The sequence below is a fragment of the Lygodium microphyllum genome, chromosome 16 (genome assembly GCF_053477565.2).
Source record: "Lygodium microphyllum isolate KBCC chromosome 16, Lygodium_microphyllum_v1.1.10, whole genome shotgun sequence".
In the NCBI taxonomy this organism is placed as follows: domain Eukaryota; kingdom Viridiplantae; phylum Streptophyta; class Polypodiopsida; order Schizaeales; family Lygodiaceae; genus Lygodium; species Lygodium microphyllum.
In genome coordinates this window covers 53,705,076-53,723,244 of record NC_141150.1, presented here as the reverse complement: position 1 = coordinate 53,723,244, position 18,169 = coordinate 53,705,076, and the positions used below count along the sequence as shown (strand labels likewise).

The 18,169-nt window shown below is 42.7% G+C and overlaps 1 protein-coding gene across 3 annotated transcripts in view; it reads left to right on the top strand.

Moving 5' to 3' along the window:
* Nucleotides 1–2,463: 2,463 nt before the first annotated feature.
* LOC148022835 (chromatin remodeling protein EBS-like) overlaps nt 2,464–18,169 on the top strand; it is a 30,955-nt gene continuing 15,249 nt past the window's right edge. The window contains exons 1-3 of one of the 3 annotated variants that reach the window (XM_087695760.1): nt 2,467–2,952; nt 3,629–3,971; nt 4,358–4,426. In XM_087695760.1, coding sequence (XP_087551886.1) covers nt 2,877–2,952; nt 3,629–3,971; nt 4,358–4,426 — 488 coding nt within the window. In that variant the 5' untranslated portion in view covers nt 2,467–2,876. Of the gene's footprint in view, nt 2,953–3,628; nt 3,976–4,357; nt 4,427–18,169 lie in introns of those variants that run through there. The other 2 variants (XM_087695761.1, XM_087695762.1) reach the window with 2 other exon arrangements.

Genomic DNA, 18,169 nt, shown 5'->3' with positions numbered 1-18,169 from the left:
CCATATGAATAATTACTACGTATACCTCCTTGATATTGGCTATCTTTGTTTTTGTCTATATGCACTTTGGCCATATGGCCATGGCCTTTGTACTTGACAATAAGGCACCCTTGTGGTCTTAGAAGATGGTGAGTGCTTCATAGACTCCATTTCAACCTTTTTTTCTTAAGATAAGCCCCCCACCCCCCTGGAATGCTCACGAGGGGAGGTACCTACCCTCCAAATATTAGTTGAGAGAGTGTGGGCCAAAGCCATGCGAGAATTTTTCCTATGCATAAATAAGACATCTTGCAAGCCAAATGAATAATGTAGCTTGATCACACAATCGGACCCTCCTCTTGATCCACTCTATCAAAGGAATTAATGATGTGAATATAATAATGAATATACAATAATATGTACATGAATGAGAGACACAACCCTAATTGCCCGAGTGCACAAAAAAAAGAGCACCTAGAACTAAAATGGGCACACGATTAGAAATGACTGTGACATGATCTCTCAATATGCAACGTACTTTCTTAATGTGCCCATATTTCTCAATGTTGTGTGACACCTAACTTGTGCAACACAGTTGACCCCTTTATCTTGTCTGACATGGCCAAATATGGTCATGGGTAAAGAGAGCATAACACTTTTATCCTTACAAGTATGTGTTACATAGCTAATGACAAGGTTTAGCTATATATTTCTACAAAAATATATTGTTATAGTTATTGTGTGACATTTCTATCTATTGCTATAGTTATTGTGAGATGTTACCATAGGGTCTACTATAGTGAGTAAGGTGGTGTCATAACACCCTTACAATTAGACATGGCTTGAGCTTTTGAGCTCATTTGAGAAGTAGCATGTTGTCACACATTGCAATGTGATGGTACCTAGAAATGTCACACATTTGCGAAGTAGCCTGTTGTCACACATTGCAATGTGATGGTATCTAGAAATGTCACACAATTGAAACCTATCAAGTAATTTGGCCATTGACCTAATGGAGACTCAATTTCCCTATTATCCATTTTTCAAGATCCAACCACATGTGCTTGCTACTATGTCCATGCTTTGTATGAATTATTATTTTGAAACAATACAAATTTCCTTTATTTAGAAAGCATACAAATTTCCTTTTATCTGCTTCTTTAAACATGCAATGGGATCTTGGGCTAGTTGTCAAGCCTTGGAATAAGGTCATCAAATTGTTTGAAACTCTCAATTCACCACTCTTACACAATCTTCAAGTTTTGACAATATGTACAATGAAGGAGGTGTGAACGAAATATCCACAATGAATCCATGGCCCTATAGCTCCAACTCTTGGCCAACCCTATAATCTTATGAATCTATTTGCCCCTATGGATCTCTTATCATTGACTAGACTATATAAAAAACTAGGTGTTTTCATGTGAACCTCTCTAAGTTAACCATTCCTAGATAAACTTGTATCATACGAAAGCATGAGTCTCAAGGTCCACTAGGCATTTTCAGCCCACTCTCATGTAGTTGCCAAGTGCCAAAGATCAAGGACCATGTCATACCTACTAGTGCTTTCAACAAACAATTTAATTGATTCATTTGTGATTTCTAATTAGCTTTGTTGTGAGGCAAAGACACATCTCTCCTAGGTTAATGATCTTAGAAATAGATTGAATTGAGAAGGTTGAAACAAATTAGAAACAACACTAAAGAATTTTAAACCCCCGATTAGAGTAGAGGAGATATTTTGAGTGTAGAAGAGGACTTATGAAGAAAACATGTTAGATTTTTTAACAAGTGGATATGATGTAATTTGTTTGACGATCTTCATCGTGACCTCATCACTTTTTGATGGGAAGACCTACCTATTGGGGTATTGCTAGTTGGTAACAAAGTCCACGTGTGCGACCAATTTTTAAGAGAAACATGAACTCCAATGTAAATCCCATTGCTAAATAGAGAGCAAGAAAACCTTGGGGATTTTTGGAAGGATAAAGCTTAGGACCAATTTAGATCCAATGTGGGATAAAAGATCTTGAAATATGTGACAAAGAACCTGCAAAATGCTAGGAAAAAAGCATATCATTGAGGTTCCGAGCTTATGTACTGGCTCCTAAAAGTTAAAAACATGTTTTGGTGGTGAGCACTCCATGTGGGAATATTCTAAAGATTGCGAGGCACCAATTCTTGGGCAGACATAATAATAATATAGAAAAGAAAATTCACAAATTCTCAGGTAGACATAATAATTAGAAAAAAGAAAATCTCAAACCAGACATAATAATAGTTAGAATGTGAGTTTTTTCACACTCAGGTGAAAACGAGCAAGCTTTCCCATCATGTCATAGTTGGAATAATTGACCCATTATCACACACACACACACACACACACACTCTCTCTCTCTCTCTCTCTCTCTCTCATACCCCCCTCCGGCTCTTCACGTCTCTTTCCGCTTGCCAAAAATTCAAATGCTCACCCCCCTTCGTCTCTCTCTCTCTCTCTCTCTCTCACCAACGTTTCTATTTGGCCAGCCTAGTCAAAATATCATTACCTTTGGGAGAGAGAAGAGAGGGGACCTCTGTCTCGTTGGTTTCCCCCATAATCTCTCTCTCTCTCTCTCTCTCTCTCTCGCGTCTTCATTTACTTGTTATCTACTAAAAACTACTCTGCCTCCGAAACAGTCTCTCTCAACCGTCTTAGCTCACTCTCTCAGCTCCACTGAGCTGTTCTACAGTCTCACTGGTGTCCTGCCACAGTGAGGATTTTCTCTCCCAGATGCGTCCCCCGGTTCCTTTGCTTCCTGAATTCTTTGTTTCCAGCTGGCGGGTGCTGCTCCTGAGGCCTCCCATGGCCCCTCAACGAGCATAATTCTTTGTGTTCCTCAGCTCAGCTTCAGCGAATTATGGCCAAATCTAAGTCTGCTGCAAAGAAAGTGCTCGAAACTTATGCCATCAAGGGGACCCAGAAGATTGTCCGAGGTACCAAAAAAAAACAAAACAAACAAAAAACACTGACTTTTTTTGCTTTTTTTGTTCTGCTAGCCTGCAATTGTAAGCAGGATGCTGGAGGCTGCTGCTAAGCCGAGTTTTGCATGACCATGGCAAGGTGTAGGCTGCCGATTGACCCTAGCTGCATGCGTAGTATTGGTAAGTGCACAGTTAATGCTGCCAATGAATGCTAGCTGCATAAATTAGCATGTGTAAGTGCAGACTTGATGTTGCCGAATAGCACGTGCTGCTGGTAAGTGAAGAGCTAGTGCAAATTGACCAGAAAAATGTTATGGCTCAGCTCAATTGCTGCTCCTCTTTGCCAACACAGTCCAGCGCCTGTCCAGCTATACACGGCCATCATGGGTGGAAGACCAATGCTGTAGAGGACTACATTGTTTCCTCTTAATTTTTCTCTTCATCGAGCTACCAATTGTGACTGTGCTTGAATAGAATTGTGCTTTGTGTTTTAATTGAGTGCCCCTCAATACTTTCTTCCACCCATGTAGCCCCTCTACTTGCCACCTGCAGATTATCATGCTCAAAACAAATCATGCCAATGCACTTGAAGCACATCTAAGATCATGCATAGCCTAACGTATTTTGGTTGTTCAGCTATGTGTTATAATGCTTAAACAAATTCTGGGTTGTCTTTTAACACATGCAGCTGGAGATTGCGTCCTTATGCGAGCTCAAGACCCTGACAAGCCTCCCTATGTTGCCAAGCTGGAGAAGATAGAGGCAGATAGCAAGAACAACATCAAAGTCAGAGTGCGCTGGTATTATCGGCCAGAAGAGTCCATAGGTGGCCGCAGGCAGTTTCATGGTGCCAAGGAGCTCTTCTTATCTGATCACTATGACATCCAAAGTGCTGATACCATTGAGGGAAAGTGCACAGTTCACACCTTCCGGAGCTACACGAAACTTGAGAGCGTTGGAAATGAGGACTACTTTTGTCGCTTTGAGTACAAGGCTGCCACTGGTGGCTTTACTCCTGACAGAGTAGCAGTGTAAGGATTCTTTATACGTCTGTCTAGGCTTTTAGAAATCTCAAGTAGCTTACAGTTGTGTATTGTTATGCATAAGTCTAGAAAACTTTTATCATATGTTGTTTGATTTTTTAAAAAATGCATGTCTAATTATTTGTGGCTGGTCAGAATCAGCTCAAATATTGCATGAATTCCCATGGTTCGCATAGAGCTTAAGCTTGTCTTCTTTCCAAGACAGTTTTGATCATTATGTAGAGACTCTTTTACATGCTATTCAATATCAAGGATGTCTGCATGAATTAATATCACATTCTTGATGACTTGGCCTCTTCTTCTCAAAAGACTATCTGCTCACCTGCATGTGCTAAGAAGCAAGTAGCCTTGAATCTGTCACCATTATTTTGCAGGTATTGCAAGTGTGAGATGCCATATAACCCAGATGACTTGATGGTACAGTGCGAAGCTTGCAAAGACTGGTATGGTACTACTGATCAATAACTTCTTCCTTGTGTGTGCCACTTGGTTTTGTCCTAGTAGCTCCCTGATGAAGTGGTGTTTGTAGAGCTCATGATGCCTTTCTATTGCCCAGTGTTTTGGGGTGTTCTATTATTGACATGAGCAAATCCATGAGTACAAAAGTGATGTGGACAGCAGAGTTTTGATAGTAAAATGTATGTGGGATCCACAAATAGTTAAAATTGATTCAGATACAACTACTATATCAGCCCTTATAACCAAAGCTGGCAGCATAACCATGGAGATCATGCAGATTCTAGTAATCATATAAAAAACTCTGCTTGTAGGTCAGAATCCATTAGGTTACTCTCATATCAGTGATGTAGATAGGGTATCTTTAAGGAATTCTCTGTACATGTTGGATATAATAAATCTCTTCAAACTGTTAGTAACAATTTGAAGAGTTTTCCTCATCACAAAATCATGCGAGTTAAGTCTCAAAGTTTCAGGCTATTAAAACATATCATCTTGATTCTCGACACTAATGATATTCAGAGTTGGTAATTTGGTACCTGCATGAAAATCGGGGGGAATCAGATACTGGACCAATGGATTGGAGTGAGATGTGTCTCATTTCCACTCGACACTTGAATTTTTTCAAAATAAGGGTCCAACTCATCTACCACTTGGGAAGTCTAAGAACTTCGGGTTGGGTTGGCTTATGGATTAAATGTTGAGCTCTTTATTTTGTTTTGGTACTCCCTTGGAGTTCCTTTGCTGTATGTGGTAAGTTCTAAATGGAGGGATTAAGCCTCTGTTTTCACAAAAAGTGCTGGTCCAACTGGTGCATTAGTCAGCATTGTTGAAATTCTAAGGAAGCTGAGCAGGGAAATTGGGCTTCTCTAGTGAACCTGTGAGGGTGGCCTTCTGAAACATCTGAACAAAAAAGCGTTAAACCTGAAATGTAATATGCTAAAATCGTAGTGCAAAAAGAGATGTCCAATGCTGTAATCATAGGGTGAACATAGAGATGTCCAACATGAACCCACCAAAAGGCTCCTGCTTGATTGTGACCAGTATCATATTAGGTCCTCCTTCAAGCTTAAGGAGAGATCTCTAATACCGTTGTAGTTGATGTTTCATGATGGCATAGGCATGAAAAGCAACAGTATGTAGTCAGATTGTGGGTAAGCCAACATTAAATGCAATTTACTAGTTCGGCTGTAGGTTGCCTTGATTTGTTAAATACAACATCTTGCTCTTCCATTTGATAGTCCAAAAGAGTATTCTCAAGCAACAAAGAAAAAGATGAAGAGTCACCCATTATGGAAACAAAAATACTTTAATCACTACAAATGCAAGAATGGAGGATTGATCCAAAGTTTTAATCTCACCGTCAAGTACCATATGTGACATGCTTAACAATTAGAATCTTCACTTCATTTTGTGATGAAGGTAATAGGAAGAACATACTTTTGTAACGTAAGGACCAAGGTAGAAGTGTCAAGTATTCATAATGGGTTTCAGCCATGGACACTAATTAGTGACAACTTGAAATTTGAAGATGTGCACCCTCCAGCTGCCCCCCCACCCCCTTCCCCCTCCTTGGGGCACAAAATCGGTGGGGTCCTTAGGGCAACAAAATGAAAGAAATCACTTAGCTCAAATCCTCGAGGCTGAGCTTGGATACAATAAGCTGCCCAATGAGACGTCATACTACTCATACTATACACTCTAAAAGGCCATCCAAAGATGCCATATATTTGCTGTGCAAGAGAGCAAGTTACCGTTTGTGGTTTGAAGATTATGATAAAGTGAAAAGCAAGCCCTTTCTCATGGTTATAGGTTAGTATTCATTATTACAGAGGGAGACCAGTTGACACTCAAAACTGTAAAAAAATACTCTGACATTGAAACACAAATAACAATCGTACGACAAAGCACAAATTGATAAAAGAGCACAGTTAGGGTTAGGGTAACTCCAAGACAATGAGCACAGTAAATAACTGAACTACCGAATATACAATGCTCATGCAACAAACACACTATGCAGTGAATGAATACTGAACCTCAAACTCCTATATCTCAAGGATCAGGGCAGGGGTAATAAGCTAGAGAGTGTGTCGTACTTTGAACGGATCCCGAATCGCAACAAGGTAGCCTTTGGATGTCAAACACTAGCAAACACAGCAGTGAGAAGCTGGATCTGATGTAGACGGCAATGAGGAGAGAGAAAGACTAAAAACGCAGATTGCAGGAGAGAGAAATACTAAAAACGTAGGCAGGACAGTCTGGTGATAGCTTGCAGGAGAGAAAACTGCCAAACATAGGCAGAACAGCCTGGCGACGGCCTGTAGGAGCTGGGCGATAGTTGGAGGAGAGAGAAAACTGCCAAATGCAGGTTGCAGATGACATGGCAGGCAGTATGACAACAGATCTATGCAGGAACAATAGTCGCTTGGCTAGGATCAGCTCCAATTTGCGTAAAGAGGGCTGGAAATCAAGCATCATCAGCCCTTAAGCATCACTTAATGTAGACAGCAATGGACAGCTTCGACTGAGATGTCCTCCACAAATGGGTGTGGGCAGCAAGTTGAAACACCTGAAATTTGCAAAAACGAGATTGAAGGCTGAATGGAGAACAACGTACATATTTATAGAAAGTTTGGGCCCTCCCAAGTGGGTTTGTGCTTATGGGACATAGAAACTCTCTAGGATCGCGTTTCTTTTAAATAAACAAGATTTCTTATCAATTAAGCAAGTTTTGGGAATATTTAAGTAAAGCTAATGCATTTTAGCTCAACATTCCTCTCACGCCTAACAACAGTGCCACGAGAAAGATCTTTTACCCCAAGGTGTCCCACCCCAAAGCAACCAGAGCATTGGACAAAGGGTGTGCGTTGGTTGCCTAGTGGCCTACTAAGACTAAAGAGGCGATGGTTATCTTACTAAGGGAACCCAAGTGATCACTCCAAAGCGGACTGGGCATCAAATAAAGGATGCACGTTGGCTACCTAGTGGCCTACCAAGCCCTGCAAAGGCGGATGGAATCGGCTATGGATTATGCTTGTTTGTTTGTTTGTTTGTGTTTTTTTTTTTTTTTTTTTTGGAAAATTTGATAGATGTAGCATTTAGTGGGGGTTCAAACCAGTTTTCGTCCTATTGAGTATTTGTGCCCCAAACGGGAGAATGATAAGGATGGCTAGACCCAATACCTTCACAAAACATAAAAATGCATTAGCTTTACTTAAACAACCCCAAAACTTGCTTAATTAATGAAGAAACCTTGTTTATTTAAAAGAAACATGATCAGTTTCTGTGTCCCATAAGCACAAACCCACTTGGGAGGGCCCAAACTTTCTATATATACGTATGCTGCTTTCCATTTAGCCTTAATCTTGTTTTTGTAGGTTTCAGGTGCTTTCAACTTGTTGCCCACACCCTTTCACGGAGGACATCACAGTCTCAGCTGTCCCTTGTTGTCATCTACAATTTACTGGCTGTTTCCAACCTTCCATCGGCAATTTGTAGCTGTTTATAGTAGAGTAACTAATGCTGATCACTCTCCATTCAGAAAATAATCTCGTTTTTGCAGATTTCAAGCATTTGAGCTTGTTTCCTACACCTCGGACGCGGAGGACATCACGGTCCAAGCTGGCCATTGCTGTCTATAACAGTTTGGTGCCTGTTTCTAGCCTACCACACATTGTTTGGAGCTGATTTCAACATATTGATTGCTGCTGCTTGTTTTTCTTGCGTTTTTAGTCATTCTCTTCTCACAGCTGCATTTGTTGGTGTTCGACATCCCGAGGCTGCCTTGCTACGATTCAAGATCCATTCGGAGTACGACACCCTCTCCACCTCATTACCCTTGTTGAGCTAAAATATGTATTACTTGCTGATTAGCCTCTTAAACAGCCCCAAAACACACTAGAAATGCTCTTTTAGAGTAAAACCCTAAAACAAGGAGTGGTTCGAGAGAGTTCAGTGAAAACCCTAAAACGGAGAGCGAATCGAGAGAGTTTAGTGGAAATTCTAATTTTTGGGGCGGCCTTTCACATCTACAAATAGACAGGCTGCCCCCATTCAACCATTATCCTTGTTTGCAAGTTACACCAGCCCACACACCCTTTGCTGCCGTTGGCGCCCAGTTTTCAGCCTGCAGCCCGCCTCCATCTACTGTCCAGCCATCATCGACTGCAGCCACATTATCTTTAACCTATCCATTGCTATAGGCGACAATTCTCAGCTGTTGGCAACTACTCCAGACTGCTCTTCAGCCTGCTGTCCATCATCTCCAGGGTCAGCTAGCCTGTGTTTTCAGCATTCCAAGCCCTGACACTCTCAGACATTGTTTCAGCCTGCTGTTTACAGCAGATTGTGCACAGTTTCCAGTCTCTGGTCGTGGTACACTACTGCGTTTACTAGTTTCCAGCCTCCAGGCCGCTACGTTTTGGTGATTAGCCTGCTGCCATTCACTATTCAGCACTCCTACACTCCAACTGGTGGCAAACTTGGGATCCGTCTTTGGTGGACGTCACACTCCGGCATTGCTCTGCTCTTGAGCACACTGTACACTCTTACATTCATTTACAACATTCATTCACTTTAGAGTTTGTGTTCTCTCCCCCTTATTCTGTTTGAGTTTGAGTTTTGCCCTCTGTGTCTGTGTCTGTCTCTTTGTGTTTCTGTCGTGGTCGTACACTTTGTGTGTCCTCAGTGCAAACCCTAGCAGTTTCCTTCACATGGTATCAGAGCCGGTGCTCTTGTAAAGAGTATCTTGTGGATATTGTGGAGAGCTAGTCTTTGTGTGAGGCTCACAATAGGACTCGTTATCGAATCACAATGTCCTAGACACCTCCTTCTCTAGTTCCTATGATGTCTTATCAGGCTTCTCCATCATTGGAGGCCCTGAGATGACATTATGGACTCGGTGAGGATGACACTCCATCTTCACCAAATTTCACTAACATGATAGAGGAGAACTTTGAGGAGTACTATTGCAATAAGTATGGTGATGTTTAAACCCCTCCTACCAGTTTTGCTACCACATCCGGACCGGTTGGTGAGGCTGGCCACCTCTTTAATCATGGAGGACATACGGCATTCGGAACGTGTGGAGATCCATCTTCATCATCTCAGCCAGGTCCAATGTCAGGTTTGTACAATTCTTTTGTTTTGCATGAATTAAAACCCTCGCCTGTTTCTTCTTTTGAGGTACAGGATCCGGATGGCTCTGCGTATGTGAACTTCAATAGAGAGGGACTCATGAAGTAGACGAAATTCAGCTATATCTATAGCTTCTGTTTCATTTGAGCATATCACTCACACTTAACTTCCCTCCCATCCCACACTCTTCTATATCACACCTCTCATCATCTTTCCAAAACCTTGGATTACACTCCATATCTGCATCACACATCCTAGGGGTTGATCTTCTATCTTCGCTCCTAGCACCTTTTCCTTCTCCACCCCATACACTCTTTGCACCATGGTACTTCGTTAGGGGGAATGCCACCCTTTAACACAGTGCCTCTCACTTTTCAGCACATGAGCACACCCATAACTCCTAGGACGACTGTGATGGGCATCCCCCTCACTATCCCCAGCTTCACATCTCCCATGACCAATCATACGCAGGGGTTTCCATCCTCAACTTATGGTGCGTCTTCACACTCTCCTTGGGTTACACCAATGCAGGGATTCCCATCTTTTGCTCATCGTGTTCCCGTCCCATCTCCTTGGGTTCCTCATGTGGCTACCATGCCCATGCCTAGTTAACCCATCCCTACCTATGGATCCACCATGCACACTTCACGCATGCCTGGTGGGCACTGTGAGGCCCATTCCCAAGTGTACTTCACTCCCCTATCCTACCCACACTACACTTTTTCACACTATCCATCTCCGAGTACTATCACTCCTGTTGCAATGGCCAAGAATGCCTTCACGAATAAGACACGTTTTAACGGGTCAAATTTCACGACTTGGTCTAATTTCATGTAACAAGTGCTTGAGTCTCAGGGTCTTTGGGACCTCGTCATTGGTCTAGAGTCTATGTTGGACCCTCGACTAGCTCACCCTGATTACATCCGTCAATGGAGAGTCCGCAATGCCACAGCCAATGTTGAGCTGATACAGGGATTGCTTCCTAAGTTTCACTCTCAGTTGCAGCACTTCCCGCTCGTGTTGGAGCGTTGGAGTCACCTTCTCGACCGCTATGCGGCTCGCGATTGTACTCGACACATCAATCTCGACTTTGAGCTTCAAGAGTTCTCTATTAAGGAAGGGAATGATCTAAAAGTCAAGCTGGCTGAATATAGGCGGTTACTTTCCAAGTTCGCCACTACTGGCTCTCCAAAGTCAGATGACGATCAGGTTACATTCTTCTTGAATAAGTTGCCCAACCTTCTACGAGTTTGAGTGCCAGTTCTTGCATTACGCGAGGCTGTATTATCAAGTCCACAAAAAATCCTCATCAGAGCCTTATTCAGAGTAGAGGGGATTGGTTGCCTCTTCTTCGGGAGGAACAACCACTAGTGGCAAGAACTCGCTAGATGCGAAGGCAAGCCAATCAAAGGGTGACTCCTTTTCCTTAGATGGAACCAAAGAATCTAGACCTATCTGGCAACAACTCCCTAAGAAAAACTAGGTTTACACACATTGCCAGAGAGCAGGCCATGTGGACGAGGAGTGTCGCTCCAAGGCCCAAGGTCTTTCACCTAAAAAGCCTCAGTAGACCGCTGCGATTGCACAATCCAGTGGGGCTACGCCCTCTGCTCTTGCTTCATCTGCTCCTTCAGTACATGTTGTTGTTGTTGGACATGTGGCTCGAGTACAGCCTCAACGGCCCATCTCTTTCATTTGCTCTTGCTTCATTTGCTCCTTCAATACATGTTGTTGCTACATGTTGTTGCTACTGTTGGACATGTGGCTCGAGTACAGCCTCAATGGCCCATCTCTTTCACTACCCTTGAGGGATTGGCTGATTGATTTGTAGATTCCAATCCTGTTGCACTTCATGCATCCATCTCATCTTCCTCTCCACCTCGTCAGGCGTTCCCTTAACAGAGCCCTGCTACTGGATGTATGCGATGGTGGCCATCTTCTTAGACTAGCATGTCTCTAGGTCCTTTCGGATACCCTAGGTTAATCTAGCATTCATTTTTCGCACTCTTAGAGTCGGGTCCATAGGATTCATTGTCCTTAGCTTTTCCCTTCTTTTGTCTTCCGTTGCATTTGCTCACATACACACATTCATTGCATTTCTTTTGAGTTAGATTTTCTTTCTGTTCTATTTTACTTTGGAGTATCTCACCACTAAACTCTGTGTTTGCAAATTCTTATCTCTTCTGCAGGTTTTTGTCTTTCAGTGTAGGGCTAATTTGCAGATTGCTTTGGTCCTCCCTGGGCTAGAGACATGGGGATGCGCACCGTTCCTTTCATGGTTTCATCATCCTAGGAGTGCTTGCTCTTCCAGCATGGCGGTTTCCCCTCCCGAGGTGGATCGTGCAGCATCTCTCTCGATGCTATCATGGCGGTGACTTCTACCTTGCTCTTCTAGCAAGGTACTTCATCCACTTTATCTTCTTTCATTCCTTACGGTCCTCGGCACCATATGAAGACTGACATCAAATTCATCTTCCTTTTTCGGCATCTACATCCAGATTGAGAGGGGGTTCCTACCCTTCTTGGTATTCTACAAGCTTCAGCACTTTGTCTTCGACATCGACTTCTTTCCCTTGCTGTATCTTACCCTTTGCATTGCATGATTACATCATCCTTGTACTAGGGTGCTTGGGCAAGTGAACAATTTTTCCACGAGGGACACTATCCAAGTGGCACCTGTTGCACGAGCATTCTTCAGCATGTAGCATACTTTGTATCTCATTGTGTAGAGCACCACTTGTGTGGATCCTAAGCTGTTTCCATCGGTGGTTGTTATTCCACACCACCATTCTTCTTCATCACATAGATACCTCATCACCTATTTTTCCTTGTTATCGACACCTTGAGTGGATGGGTTAGTTTGTACTGCTTTATGATGTGTTGGGTGTACCCTCCCTACTCTTGTCTTCTGGGTCACTTTTACTCAATCGACCGCATACCATCAAATTTACTTCACTTATTCAAATAAATAAATAAATAAAATCCATGTAGTTTCATCCACCTTTGTAGGGCTTGGTAGGCCACTGGTTAGCCGGCGTGCACCCTTTGTTCGATGCCCTGTTCTCTCTAGGGTGACTACTTGGATTCCCTTGGTACGATAACCAACCATCGTCTCTGTAGTCTTGGTAGGCTACTGGGCAGCCGACGTGTACCCTTTGTCCAATGCCTTAGTTGCTTTGGGGTGAGAGACATTGGGGTACATAAACATCACAATGGCTGGCCTAACCTTTTAGCTTAGTTTTGGGCTTAAGAGGGGGTGTTGAGCTAAAATATGCATTACTTACTGATTAGCCTCCTACTCCAAAACAAACTAAAAATGCTCTTTTAGAGTAAAATCCTAAAACGGAGAGCCATTCGAGAGAGTTTAGTGAAAACCCTAAAACCGTGAGCGGTTCGAGAGAGTTTAGTGGAAACCCTAATTTTTGGGGCGCCCTTCCACATCTATAAATAGACAGGCTGCCCCCATTCAGCCATCATCCTTGTTTGCAGGTTACACGAGCCCACACACCCTCTGCTACTGCTGGCGCCCAATTTCCAGCCTGCAGCCCGTCTCCATCTGCTATCCAGCCATCATTGATTGCAGCTACATTATCTTCAGTCTGTCCATTGCTGTAGGCAACAGCTCTTAGCTGTTGGTAACTGCTCCAGACTGTCCCAGACTGCTGTTCAGCCTGCTGTCCATCATCTCCAGGGTCAACCAGCCTGTGTTTGCAGCATTGCAGGCTCTGACACTCTCAGACACTGTTTTAGCCTGCTGTTTACAACAGACTGTGCACAGTTTCTAGCCTCCGATCAGTGGTACACTGCTGCGTTTACTAGTTTCTAGCCTCCAGACTGTTGCGTTTTGATGACAACTTGCTGCCATTCACTATTCTGCACTCTTACACTCCGACTGGTAGTCATAGACTTGGGATCCATCTTCGGTGGATATCACACTCCGACATTGCTTTGCCCTTGAGCACACTATATACTCTTACATTCATTTACAACATTCATTCACTTCAGAGTTGTGTTCTCTCTCTCCCTTCTTTTGTTTGTGTTTGAGTTTTGAGTTTTGCGTATAGGATTTGAGTTTTGTCCTCTGTGTTTGTGTTTGTTTCTTTATGTTTCTGTTGTGGTCATACACTCTTTGTGTCCTCAGTGCAAACACTAGCAGTTTCCTTCACAATCCCTGCCCTGATCCTTGAGATACAAGAGTTTGAGGTTCAGTATTCATTCACTGCATAGTGTGTTTGCTACGTGAGCATCATATATTCAGGAGTTATATCACTTTCAGTTATTTTCTGTGTTCATTGTCTCTGAGTTACCCTAACCCTAATTGAGTTCTTTTATGAGTTTGTGCTTTGTTGTACGATTGTTATTTGTGTTTCTGTGTTAGAGTATTTCTAACAAGTTCACCCCAAGCTAGGGGACATTGTATACATTGTCTAGCAAAACCAGATACGGACCCTTGTTAGTAGCAAAATTGACGCTACCTTGAGCTAATCTTGGCCGAGGAGTTGTTTTCTACGCGGACCCGTCGGGCTGCAGGGGCTCAAATATGGAAAATGTTCTCTATAGGAGTCATATGATGTGTAGCTCCACTGTCCCCCACTGTCCACAATCCAAACAGGAGCTGAAGTGCTCGGCTGTGACGAATGGTCCTCTACAGTAACCTCATCAAGCAACTCATAGATGTGGACGAAGCTCGTATCTGTTGTCTCTATAGAGATGATGTGGGTCTCTGCAAACTTGTCAAGCAAGCCCTTAGGAGTTGAAAACGTTGTCGATTGAGATGGTTGAGCGATGGCAATATGAGTCTGATCTTTAAACTGCTCCTAGTCATCACCCTGTTTCCCTACAGGGGATTGCCCGATTGAGGGGCAGGGGTCTGAGACGCAGATTTGGGTGATGTGCCTCTAGCCTTTGAACGACACTCCTTGTCAAAATAACTAGTTTTTTGACAATGTTGATAGTATCTATTCTTTTTAGGTATATTTTGCCACCCTTGTTTGAGTTGTGACTGGGAGTTTCCTTGTGATTTCTCGGATTGATTTTGTTTTTTATTTTGAGTGGAGGTTTGATTTTGTTTGCCTTTCCCTTGTTACCCCTTTTGAGAATGAGCAACAAGAGCCCCCTTTGAGAAAGACTTCATATGAAATTAATCGAACAACCATGCGTAACGTAACAACTGACACTGAAATTCATAGAAAGTAGGCATGGTAGGCTTTAAAACTATACCTTCCATAAAATTGAAGTATATCCTGGGAAGTTTGTTAAAAAAAAATGTGACTTGATCATCAGAGGACTTGAAAGTCCCCGTAGTGGAGAATTTGGCAAGTCATCAATACTCAACCAACTTGACTTTTAAGTCATCCTGGTCAGTGATTTTAAAGAGTTGGAGCTCATGGTCAAGATTTATACGACAAGTCCTATCCCGAGTTGCACAGTGGTTTGTCAAGTGTACCCATTGTTCTGACGCTAAGTCAAAATGCTGAAGCTGAGAATGAAACTTGAGCAATAAGCCTCGCATCAGCTCGATAATAGCGGAGGCATTTCTAGCCTTCCATGAGTGGATAACCTCATATGGAACAAGTGCGGGATCAGGTTGGGGTTCCAACACTTGCACAAGATCCCATAGGTTCTAGGAGTCAATGACATGTCTCATCAAGTTCGACCAAGTGGTAAAGTTTGACATGTTAAAACGAGTCTTATCATTGAAACCATGCTTGGCAGAAGATGAGCCGGAACCATGAGATGTTTGGAAAGTGGGATAAGATGGAGGTAGAGGGTAAGATGGTGGTGGTGGGTGTGTCTGATAGGAAAAATGAGAGAGAAAAGGTGGGTAGGTAGAAATAGACTGGGAGTGTCCAATGAGTACCCATTGATGCGGAGACACTGGAACATGAATGTTTCCATAAGGTGCCAATGAAGGCGGAGGCATTGGAATATGAAAGTCGCGTTCAAAACTTGGCTGGAGCACAACAGCATGACCAAAAGGTCCACTAGATAATGCTGTAGAGATAAGTTGTGGTACCAACTGATCCACACTCGGGAGAGATTGGGGGAGATATCCAGGCTGTAATGATCCCGAAAGTGTATGAGAAGGTGGAACACCACCTGACTGAGAAAAGGATGAGGTCCTAAAGGCGGTGCCTATGTTTCCATAACCCCCTGGTGCGGTGTGATGTGCAACATGAGGTGTTTGATATGGGAATGTAAATGGTGTGAAAGGAAGTAGAGAAATAGCGGAAGAATGTGGTGCGATGGGTGGATTTTAAATTTCTAGTGTGAAAGATATAAATGCATTTTGTTCATTTTTACTATTTCATGATTGAAAATGAAATGATGATGATGATGATGCTCCATGCAATGTAGAAATAGAAACACCAAATTTATTCTGATTTTGAGAAGGAAATTGAGAAGAAAGGAAGGATAGAAAAAGAGGTACCTGGCTTTTTCTTATAATCCCCACAATGTGTGTTAACATATAAAAATTGGTCCTCAAGAGAACCTTTTTTGCAGTCAACAGATTGTACTTTATCTTTCTCATGATTTCTACCAATATATTGCAAAGCAGAAGAGATAAAAAACGAAGGAACAAAATACAAATCTAAAGTACCTTGCACCGAAGTGTACAGAAGAGGATGAAGGAATGGAACATACTCCGGATCTCTTTCTCCAATAGAGAGGCCCATCCCTGAGGAAGGTCTCAACGGCCCTACATTATCATCAAATTTATATGCAACATTTGAAGAGAGAAATTAATGCATGCCTTCATTGAGTAGCTTCTCCTGAAGGGTAATCCTTCGATCGAGCTCCTCAATCTTTTTTCGTCTAAAGTCCATGATCACATGATATTCTTTAGTGCAAAGCTTGTATAGCCTTTCTTCAATGTTGTTAGAAGTGTCTTCCACCATGTCGGAACTTTGTGGAGCAATCTGTTCTGCAACTCTTGCTCTGTTCTTGACATAGGTTGTTCTGGAGACTGAATTGGGATTGATTTGTTCGAAGTCATTTGAACCTACTGTTGTTATTGCTTCTTGCGGAGAGCTTTTAGATCAAAGGTCTAGACTTCTCAAAGTGTACTAGGCTCTAATACCATGTAAAGAAATACTTTGACATAGAAGCACAAATAACAATCGTACGACAAAGCACTGACTGATAAAAGAACACAGTTAGCGTTAGGGTAACTCAAAGACAATGAACACAGAAAATAAATGAAGTGATATAACTGCTAAATATACAATGCTCATGCAACAAACACACTATACAGTGAATGAATACTGAACCTTGAACTCTTGCATCTCAAGGACTAGGGCAGAGGTAATAAGCTGGAGAGTATGTCGTATTCTAAACGGATCCCGAATTGTAGCAAGGCAACCTCCGAATGTCGAACACGAGCAAACAAAGTAGTGAGAAGCTGGATCTAATGTAGACAATAGTGAGGAGAGAGAAATACTAAAAACGCAGGCTGCGGGAGAGAGAAAGACTAAAAATGCAAGCATGATAGCTTGGCGATAGCTTGCAGGAGCTAGCGACAATCAAAGGATAGAGAAAATTGTCAAACGCAGACTGGATAGCCTGGCGATAGCTTGTAAAAGCTGGGCAACAGCTAGAGGAGAGAGAAAACTGCCAAATGCAGCCTGCAGATGATGTTTTGGGTAGTACGACAGCAGGTGTGTGCACGAACAGTAGTCACCTGGTTGGGATGAGCTCCAAACTACGTGAAGAGGATTGGAAATCATGCGCCAACTGATGTAGACAGCAATGGACAGCTTCAGCTAAGATGTCCTCTGCGAATGGGGTGTGGGCAACAAGCTGAAACACCCGAAATTTGCAAGAACGAGATTGAGGGCTGAATGGAGGGCAACATATGTATTTATAGAAAGTTTGGGCCCTCCCAAGTGGGTTTGTGCTTATGGGACACATAAACTCTTTAGGATTGTATTTCTTTTAAATAAATAAGGTTTCTTTATTAATTAAGCAAGTTTTGGGGCTGTCTAAGTAAAGCTAATGCAATTTTAGCTCAACAATGTGGACTCCTCCGACGAGTCATCTTCTGTCTCAGACTTAGACTCCGATCCTTCCGCCAAGGAGAAGTCCAAGGCATGGAAATGATCAACTTCTTCGAATCGCGGGAAGGGACTAATGGCCCCTTCCTTAGCTGCTTTCTAGTGGTGGTGATGATGGCATCCCTCACGACTCTCCAGTGCTAGAGAGGGAGAGTGAGAGGGTGGTGAGATGGGGCAGCCGCGCCTCACCTATACATCTATAGAGATGCAGAAGATCCAAGAGGGACTTCCCTGATGCATTGATTGAAGTCTGGTAGGTTCAAATCCTGGAGCTAGGATTGACATCTAGGTTCATGATGGGCTATTTATTAGACAAAGAGCGGGATTGGTTCCTAATCATGAGCTCACATCAGGAGACACTTTGGTAGTCTTGGCCAAAGGCGGGGAATCCATGGCCACGTATGTATGTTTCAGAGCCATTTTTTATGACACAATGGTCATGTATGCTACTGAGAGACATCAGGACAAACACAAAGATATACTATGATCTCTATTTTCAAGAGCTTGTACGATTGACATCGACATCATGTTCTCTTCGAG